The 10,190-nt window shown below is 36.3% G+C and overlaps 2 protein-coding genes across 6 annotated transcripts in view; one reads left to right on the top strand and one right to left on the bottom strand.

The window, feature by feature from the left end:
* The window catches only part of sclt1 (sodium channel and clathrin linker 1), a 15,546-nt gene extending 13,596 nt beyond the window's left edge, over positions 1 to 1,950 (bottom strand). The window contains exons 1-4 of one of the 4 annotated variants that reach the window (XM_039670155.2): positions 1,838 to 1,950; positions 1,275 to 1,316; positions 1,115 to 1,182; positions 548 to 597 (exon numbers count right to left, since the gene is read on the bottom strand). In XM_039670155.2, the coding sequence (XP_039526089.2) occupies positions 548 to 597; positions 1,115 to 1,182; positions 1,275 to 1,308 (152 nt within the window). In that variant the 5' untranslated portion in view covers positions 1,309 to 1,316; positions 1,838 to 1,950. Of the gene's footprint in view, positions 1 to 547; positions 598 to 1,114; positions 1,183 to 1,274; positions 1,323 to 1,554; positions 1,667 to 1,837 lie in introns of those variants that run through there. The other 3 variants (XM_089132464.1, XM_039670158.2, XM_039670159.2) reach the window with 3 other exon arrangements.
* Positions 1,951 to 1,957: 7 nt separating this feature from the next.
* c6h4orf33 (chromosome 6 C4orf33 homolog) lies at positions 1,958 to 5,070 on the top strand. 2 transcript variants are annotated; one of them, XM_039670161.2, is made up of 6 exons: positions 1,958 to 2,099; positions 2,889 to 3,100; positions 3,372 to 3,432; positions 3,523 to 3,574; positions 4,307 to 4,506; positions 4,598 to 5,070. In XM_039670161.2, the coding sequence occupies exons 2-6, from the start codon at positions 2,920 to 2,922 to the stop codon at positions 4,695 to 4,697; spliced, it is 594 nt and encodes a 197-aa protein (XP_039526095.2). In that variant the 5' UTR covers positions 1,958 to 2,099; positions 2,889 to 2,919; the 3' UTR covers positions 4,698 to 5,070. The 2 variants fall into 2 exon arrangements, with proteins under 2 accessions (XP_039526095.2, XP_039526094.2); XM_039670160.2 differs by lacking the exon at positions 1,958 to 2,099 and having other exon boundaries at positions 2,726 to 3,100.
* The last annotated feature ends 5,120 nt before the right edge of the window (positions 5,071 to 10,190 follow it).

Genomic DNA, 10,190 nt, shown 5'->3' with positions numbered 1-10,190 from the left:
TGACCTTAACCAAGTTTAGTGTTTTGTTATTCCTTCATATTTAAAGTATTAAAAATATTTATAATATAAATGAATCATACTTTGATGGTTTAATTGAACTTTATAAACAATATCCTTTTAAAATTGCATATTAAATGCTACATTTTATGTAATTTTCTAAAGGAAATTTGAATGGTGCTTGTCTTTGCAAAAGCTGCCACCACAATAAAAGAATGTTAAAGATAAGGAAATGAAATGGCACATTTATAACAACATGTGCACACTTATGTCTTAGCAAACCTATTTTTAAATTTCATCGAAATTTCAGCCAAGCTTTCTACACGAGATTATTTTTAGTAGTGTGGTGTTCATTAAAAACAACTTTTTAATGTTAATAAATAATCGTTGCATGCAGTTTGAATTGAACTTTTTAACTTTTACCCGCCACAGTTGATTTTTACCAGAATTTGGCAGGTTGGCTGGTGTTAATTTCAAACCCTGGTTGTCTGGTTAAAATAGTAGTACAGACACAGTTGTTGTAGGTTAGTAACTGGCCATAGGGACTTACCCTCTGTCTGAAAGCCAAGGAGCTGCAGATTCCATGACCACATCATCTGCCTAAAAAAAAGTTTTCATTTTATTAAAGGAGTAGTTCAATTTCTTTTCGACTAAGGAAAGAAAGACATGGACATCTTGGATGACATGGGGGTGAGAAAATTATCAGCAAAAGTTTTTTTTTAAAGTGAACTACTTTATTATTATTAGGAATTATTCTGGTTTCCCCCATGTGAAAGTTCTGTCATGTTGTTCCAAACCAGTTAGAAAACCATTCACTTTCATTATATGCAAAAGACAACAACAGTGAATAATGACGGTTCCACTTCACGTGCCTGACATCTGCTTTTTTTGTTACACAGAAGAAAATAAGGCATACAGATCAGATATGGAACAACATGAGGTTGATGGTGATAACAGAATTTATCATTTAATTATTTTAGCTGTGAACACTTTATTTAATACTTAACACATTCACAGTGCACCATACGAACATTATGTTATTAATTCTAGAGATGATCTACAGATTCAACAAATAAAGCAATAAACAATACAATTGGCATTTAATCATAAAACTAACCTGTGACAATGAGGAGGGAGGAGGAAATTCATCCTGATATCGACCGAGAACGGAGTTTAAACGATTCACTGATAAGACACAAAACAAAGTTCAAGTGATGATGAATATGTATGGGTAACTTATATGCACACTATTATTTCTGAGATCTAGCGTGTTTCACCTTGATCTCGTAGAAATTCGACTTCTGTTGTCATTTTTGCGTCTGCAACATAAATAAACTCTGTTAGGTCAAAGCAAATGCCTTGTAAATATGTATCAACAACAACTATTATAACATGTAGTGCAAAGGGGAACAATTTCCCTGTCTGATGCAGTCGGTTTATAACGTTACACAGCCAGCACAAGTGATCCCCGGAGACTGTATGTATGCAGGAATATTAGTTTATCGTTGAATTATCTGACTCTATAAAACATATTTAAGTTTAAATGAGTAAACGTACATTAATAAACTAGATTATTACGAACGTACACGTTCTTCAATAGATTAAGCGAGTGAAAAGAAGCGAATCTGGGGTGTAATCTCAGCAACAGCTTTAAGCATCATTGGTATCCAGGTGGAGATTTACACTGGCTAACTAGCGGGCTAACGGCTACAGATATTTCAACATGGGCTGGATACTTATAAAAACCTGAGATAAATTATAAATGTTTATTTTTTTCGTCACGTAATATGACCCATTATGAAATAGCAGTAAAACGTAAATAAATATAAGATTAGAAGACCTCGAAGTTATTTTGGTCCCTGCAAATCCTTCCGCCTTATAGTTTAAAGAGCCCACCAGCCAATCAGATTAATCTTCACCGACGCTCAGATTCACCCTGTGAGCCAATCAGACTCATCCTCAGGGACGCGGTGCAACTTATTAAAATGTTCCCGAGAAACTTCAACATTCTTCTTGCGTTCCGTGTAGTTTCTGGAGTTCCTCTTTTTTCCATAATTCTTGAAGAGCTAACAAGATGGGGCTACTCGATGTGATCGAATAGGGTAATATTTTACTTCATCACTTTTTTTCAATAATTCACTCTTTTATTTATCAACGATTATGTGCCTGACTACTGAAACGTCCTGATGTATGCCAGAAATCAGGAAGTGTTCTTCCCATTACATCAAGTCAAGTCAACTTTATTTATATAGCACTTTATACAATACAGATGGTTGCAAAGCAGCTTTACAGCGATAGACAGGGAAATAATAATCAATGATATACAGAGTTCAATTCAGCTATCAAAAACAGCTAAAAAAAAAACCCCAATAGTGTCATTATTTAGCTCATATGTTCTTTGTTGATTCAGTTTGTCAATTATGAAATAAAGCCAAATCAATATTCAAATCAGTCAGACAGCAACATAATCTCGGGCCATATCTGATACATGTGGATTGCACACGCACCAGATGTGGACCAGTTCTGGGCCGAAAATAAAGTGCCCCCAAACTAAGCAAGCCTTCTTTTTTGGAAGAAACCAGGTTATGTCATCATGGGGCCAGTTCTCATCTAAATGAATGAACAGGGTGTGATCGGGTGACGTCAGTTGTTATGTGTATGATATCAGATGCATTGCTTATCAATGACTGTTGAACCTTATTGCATATATATCATACAGTCCTGTGTCCTAAGCAGCTTAAGACATAATACAGCACAGAACTGTGGATAAATCATATATTGACGCTTACAAATTTATATATATATATATTGAGAACTGAACAAAAGATAGTCATTTATTAATATTTCAGGTTTAACTTTAGAAGAAAATAAGATTTTGCCATGCTTAACAGTGTCTGCAGCGGTTGTATCCTCCTGACTGCCATGGAGTTCTATATCAGACACACCTGGGACAGCGTACCTGTGGATCATAAGCCGGTAAAGATTCGCTTCTCACCTGGCGAGGAAGGTTTGTTAATGCAGGTGACTGCTCCTTTCTTCAATGACCCCCCTGCACCAGCCGGACCACCTGGAGAGCCGTTCCCTGGTCTCTGGGACTATGAGGGTATGTTCATATATACCGTTAATAAAGGCTCAAATCGAGTTTAGAGATTATGTTTCTTTCTTTCATAAGATTATATAACAGATTGTTGGAATCAACTGATCATTTTGCATATACGCATGCAACCTTTGACTGTCTAGACAAATACCAGATAAATAAAAGTCTGATTTAACTTTGGTGAGAAGTTGAATTAGAAGAAAGGTTTATGAAACACAAAGTTCAGATGTGTATCTTCTCCACAATATATAGTTTGTGCTGCTGATCTATTTTTCAGTGGTAGAATCCTTCTTCTTGAATAGCAACACTGAGCAATATCTAGAGGTGGAAGTCTGCCCGTAAGTTCAGCCTACTCTATTTTTAAGGCCGCTGACCGTTTCTTCATTGATAATGTGTATTTGAAATAATATTTTGATATCATATTACAGACATGGACAACATCTTATTCTGCTACTGAATGGAAAACACAATGCGTTCATGGTAAGCAAATTCACACTGTACATTATTTTATTAAAGGGCTATTATGCTTTATCACTTTAGTAAGTGTGTAATGTTGCTGTTTGAGCATGAAAAATATCTGCAAAGTTACAAAGCTCAAAGTCCACTCCAAAGGTAGATATTTTAATTTTATTGTTCACCACCCTTTAGGAAAATTGGTTTTGTCGATAATTTTTTTTTTTGTATTACCATAGTTTTTCAACAAATATCATGATTAAATGGCGGATAACATCATATATAAAATGTATAACAAAAAAAAAAAACACTGTGAAATCCGTGCTTGCAAAGTCCATGCATGAAATCCGTTTTGCATAATTCTCGTTGGTTAAAGAGGTCATCGGATGTCCATTTTCCACAAGTGGGTATGATTCATGCGAAGTTTGTAACATACTTTGGTTAAAATTCCTCAAAAAACATTAAAACCAACCTCAGAAACAGATCTGTTCACACCGACCCGTTTCGGTGCATATCTCTTTAAATGATAATGTACACAGATGTACATATGTATATATATATATATATATATATATATATATATATGTATACACACAGATATACTTTCTTATAAAAATTATTATTATAAAAACAGTAAATGTCTTAATATTAACACTTCAGAAATGCTTAACAAAATAAAATATAAGAGCAAAAAATATATAGCGTATTATAAAATTGTCTGGATGTCATTTATAACCATTAGCTTGTTATCTGTTACAGCAACAACTCCCTATATCATTCAAAGCCGATATAAAGAACAAAAAATGGAAGGGAGAAGCACTTCTGCCTTGGAGGTATTTCCCTCAGGGCATTAATAAGATGAACTCCTACGCCATCCATGGCTCGGGTGCAGGAAGGACTTATGAGTCTCTGTATCCTGTTCCTAGAGAAGACCTGCAAGAAGGACAGGGACCAGACTTGTAAGTTTAGATATCTTAATATTATTTTGGTTTCATTATATTGCATAATTACATCACCATGATCTTAACATTTCTTCTTTCATCCGAACAGCCATCGACTTGAGTATTTCCAAAACTTCACTCTCCAAAGCATCATGGGAGAAGACTGGGTTCAGCCAGAATCTGACCTGTGGAATTCAGCAAGCAAATGACCAGCCCAAAATCACAAACCAAGTCTCATAACCAGCTTTTTAATACAGCAATTACTTGTAATTTGCTTCTATGGCTAAGTTAGAGCATAAACTCCACTGCAGTCTAATCAAAGTTAATGATGTGGCTTGTGTTATTGTGGGTGTAATGGCAATATAATGGCTTTTATTATCACAATTTAATAAATCTTTTTATCACTAATGCAGCACTAATCTCAGCACTTAAGCATTCCATCCAGCACCAAGCATCTAGGCTATACAATATGTAGCGAATTGGAAATATGTTAATTTTTATACTGAAATTAAATTAATTTTTTTAAAAATGGAGATGCTAAATGTGGAAATAGAACATTAAATAAACAAATGATAACATTCAGCTTTGTTTGAGCTTGAAAACAACAGGTTGCATGGACTATCGCATTGCTGAAATATGGTAAAGAGTCTTCCTTACCTAGAAAAATGAGTAGCTATAACTATCATTTCAGTATCACTACTCATTTCAGTAGGTCCTACCATTCACTAATCCTACCATTTTAGTAGGTCTGTTGCTATATTAAAATAGGTTTCGTGCAACTTTGAATACCTGACAGACTTGACAGTATCTGGAGTAGCCTAAATCGTATAACGTTAGCAATGACAGCCTCTTCAAAAAACAGCCGAGCTGTTAACTCTCTCAGCAAACCTATGCGTGTAATCAATAGGAGCTGCGTAAACTACAAATTAGCGGCTAATAAGGCGGAACAGGGGTTTATAATTACAGCCGCTGTCTGTTAAATGAATATTAACAGTGACTAATTACAGAGCCGCTGCTCTCGATCTGCCTGACCTCTGACTGGAGCGCGCACTGCGGGCGTGAGCTGAATGCGCGCTCCTGTCTGTAAGCAAGAGCGAAGGTCACGGCCAGACCCGGATGTGGCACGCGCCTACTTGCAGCAAAGGGAGGTGTCGGTACACGATCCGTTCCACCTGCACGACAGGAGGAACAAGTAAAATGAGGACAAATAATATATAGGTTAATTTATTATTATTTCATTGTAACACTAGAACGCGGTAAGACAATAACTTTATAAATCAATAACATTTAAAATATCGTCACTGTCTGGCAGAAACCTTGTATAATCTCCATATTTCATCATGAATCATTACTATTGGTCAGCCTTTTCTTCTGTTTGTGGATTTTGCAAACATTAAAAAGCATTTTAAAATAGCTTGTGACAACCTAAAAATGATTATATTACACAATGTATTAAAGTATTAATTATTTAAATATTTTGAGTAACATAAAAAAAAAAAAAAACATCTGTTGGAAATCTAGGGAGGCACTCCAGGACACATTACTAATATATTTAGCCTAAATGAATAAATGGATAAAAATAGAAACCAATAGAAAGAATCACATCCATAGTCCGCACTCAAATTACACACACAGACTATTGGAGTAATCGCATTTGTTCTCTCCACATGCAATCTATTCACTGGGGGAAATAGCAGAGTACAAATTGCTTCTTGTTAGGAGCAGAGCGAAGTCAATCAGATGGCCTTCCACTCATGTTTTTTAAATCAGGGAGAATTTATGCGCTGACATTTTATAATTGATAGGAGGCTTGTTCAAAACTGAATGGGTAGATTGGGCACTGGCATGTTTTCAGTTGTATTTCTGCGAGTTGAACACCGTTAGCCGCACAGAAATGGAATTGATTTAATCGAATACACATTAGATACAACTCTGCATGCCGAAGGGAGGAGGGAATATTGTCACTTCCTTTAAAAAAAAAAGGAAAAAAAAGAGAATGAATCATGTTTGTCATTTGATTCCATTATATCCATAATGGACCTGTTTACCTGTCGCTTTTGCCTCTTCCATCCATTTGTCACAGGCAGGTAATATCTGCACTAAAATATTGATTCCCATCTATTCGAAAACACATTAACAAACAAATATTTTGAACACAGGGACCTGCAATAGTGTCTACTGGCACCTTGTTTTTAATATGAGAGATAATTTTGATATATTTTTTTGTTTTGTTCATCACTAAAAAATATCAATCATTGCGCTCCGAGCTCCGAAAACGTGTTTCCATGGCAACAAAAGCTTTTCAGGATAAAAGGGGCTGTCAGGAAGAATATTTTCCTTTATAACTCAGTCATAATCATAAACATTAGTACAAGACACACTCTCTCACGCACGCACATCAGTGAAGCCCATTAAAGGCCACTATAAAAGGAGGCTTAAAAGTAAAGGATGACAAAGAACCACACTCGCAAAGTGGAGGTTATTTTTACAGATTTTAAGGGGAGGGGAAGATGATAAATCTGAGTTGGGAGGCAGTAATAAGAGAGGATGGCAGGCAACACAACATTATCAGGCTGTTTGCGCTGTGTGGAAGTGCTGGAGGGGGGAGGGCCGTTGAGGAGAGCCTTTACCCGCACGACACCCTCTGATTGATAGTGGAATAAAGGTCGTTCCGTGTGATGAATGAATATTTCGATATAACCCAATCACGGTGCACAGGAAAACGAATGACTGGATGAGAACAAGATGAGCCGGTCCACCGAGGGCACGGCACGAGGGGCCAGCAGAGACACTAAATCACAAAATAACAGAATTGAACTTTATGTGGCCAGAAATGGGAGAGACGGGGTTGAAAATGTGACCTGGATACTCTCGGCTTTTCTGTCAATACTAAATCCATGAAGAAAGGGAAAGAGGCGGGGGAGAAGCAAGAGACGGAGCCAAGAGTCTTTTCCGCAAGACATTTAGAGGTCATGCTCTAAAGCGAACGCGGTAACTGTGGAGTTGTTCATAAAGTGGTTAACTCACAGTGAGATGTTTCGTCCGTGCGCGAGGGTCAGTTTGATGGAATATCAGCTCTCGTTTGTCTGAGAGCCACAGATGGCTGAGCTGAAGACAAATGCCGCAGTTAGACAGCCAAAACAACATTTTCGTCCTGATGTGCACAGCATTGTATTGATTAATATCACTGACAAAACAAACTAGCTGAAGAACGGTTACGCTCTGATGGGAAATGAAAAGCCTGCAAGGATGAGATAAGTATCTGTGATTGCGCATTAGATGTCAAGTGACTCACTGAATCATTCAACTCAACCGATTCTTTCAAAGCACTTAGGTTGTGTCTAAAATAAATACAATATTTTTGGGGGGTTTTATTAAAAATAACGGTTACACTTTCAGTGCGCTACAATCCAGTGTGTTTATGAATTTAGTGTGTTTTGTACAGCTAAATGAATGTGGATGACACCAGATTCAATTGAAAAAATGGTCATGGCGTTATGTTAAAAATACACAGTATTGAAAACACAGTGGACATTATCAAGTGTTCTCATTCAATCCCATAATGCACCTAAATAATGATAGCAAAAACTATACACTCAACAGCTACGTCTTGCAAGAAGACAGTGTCCGGCTGACTAATACGCTCACTCGTTGTTCTTCACTAGTTCAGTGAACTATATTAGTGGAGTAATTAGGGAATGAGGAAATAGTGGTGATTTCGGATAATGGTCGAAATTTGGTGACTTTGTTGGTATTTGGTATTTGAACACCCCAAAAAATTGTGGACAGGATGTGAGTAGTCTAAGTGGTTGTAAAAAAAATAGTCACACTTGGGGTGTTCGGGTCCAAATGGACCCGCATGGAAAATGAATGGGAAATTGGCAAAAATGTGAAAATACTGAGTTTTTTTTGTGCGTACAATCTACAAATCAGCCATGATCTTAAAAAAAAGCACACAACAGTAAAGGGGTGAATCTATAAAACATCAAGAGTGCAAAACAGACACATCCAGACACACACAAACACACTTTTATACACAAACACACCAAAAAATTCAGATTATACATGTTTTGCATTTTTAAAATGCTCAGTTTGTCCACCAGATGGCATCCATCTCATTTCAAAAATTGCTTTTATGAGGCCTAGGCTTGACTCTAAAATGAAATACAGCTTAAAAAAAAAATCAATATTTTTTCTATTATGTTCAATGGGGGGAAATTTTGTCATAATTATTGCATTAATACTAATTATACATTTTTTTTTTAATTTTCTCAAAACGCCAAAAAAGAAAAGAAAAAAATATTATAAAAAACGAGTAGACAGTGTCTGGCTGACTAATACGCTCACTTGTTGTTTTTCACTCATCCAGTGAACTATATTAGTGGAGTAACTAGGGAATGAGGAAATAGGGGTGATTTCAGATACAGCCCTTAAAGGAGAACTCTGGTCAATTTTAGTTCATTTATTTGTACATTTACAGACAAAAACGACAAAAATCAGTGTAGGCAACACCGATTTTTGTAGTTTTTGTCTGTACTGATAGCACTCCAAATGTAGAAAAAAATGAGCTCAATGTTAAAATTGACCGGAGTTCTCCTTTAATTCAGAAAAGAAACAAATATAAGGGAGTAATTGAATTATTCACTCAACCGAATAGTTCAAAAACACTGGGTTCATTCAGGAACACCAGAGACACACATACTTGATGCTTTGGCTATTTTTGCTGGCAGAGCAAAAAAACGACAAGGTAATTGGCAATATTGTGTCTAAAATGTAAATTACTTTACATTTACAATACAATACAATACAATACAATAATACAATATTAAAAAGTAATAAACAGGATCACAATCATTATATCCTGGCATGTCTTGTTCGGAAATGTGTCAGATGGTCTTTGTTACTGCATGTATACATGAATATCTCTTGTGCAGATGACTCTAAAAAGATTTCAAATTAATTGTTAAGGTTTAATGGACTGTGATAATTACCCCACAAAACATTAAATAACCCTTTGAAAAACATCAACAATGGAAAATCATCAATTAGTTGATCAAGTCTCATTGCTTAATTAACCGAAAATGAATGTCTAAGACATCTTTTACTTTTCTTAATTAAAAAAGTCCACACAAACACAAAATAAGAGGCCATTATTTGCTTGTCAAAAACTGTCATGTGCTTAAGGCATGATGCGGGTGTCTGAACCTGGTAGAGAGGGGGGGGGGGGGTTGGGGGGATAGAGCTTTTCCTTATTATTGCTTTTCCTTAATCATGCTTCTTTATCTTCTGTGGTGATATCAGAATGCCACAGAGTAGATATGGGAGGCAAAAGATAAAACTGAAACGTCTCACTCCAGTATACTCTATGCACTTTCTGCCAACAGAAATGTTCAACTGCATGTCCAATAGGATCATCTTCTGCACTCAGATTTAAGTCAGAAAAGCTCAGACATATCTGCGCACTTTTAGTCCTCTTTTCTTTTTGTGTCACTTTGCTTTCTGACACTGAACAATCTGTCTCACGGCATGAGTTTCTCAGCATTATCCAATTATCTAAGAGGTAAGGCATGAACCGCTCAGGTTGCTACCTTGACAAAATCAATAAGTATCCGTAATGTCTAATCCTACTGTCTTCTGAGCACACTGTGATCCTCGGTAAAGAGAAGAAATAAAGTTCATTTCGACTCTGTGACATATAAGGT

Source organism: Pimephales promelas, chromosome 6, assembly GCF_988280905.1.
Source record: "Pimephales promelas chromosome 6, fPimPro1.hap1.1, whole genome shotgun sequence".
NCBI lineage: Eukaryota > Metazoa > Chordata > Actinopteri > Cypriniformes > Leuciscidae > Pimephales > Pimephales promelas.
Note: the sequence above shows the minus strand (reverse complement) of the source record. Positions and strands in the feature narration are given on the sequence as shown.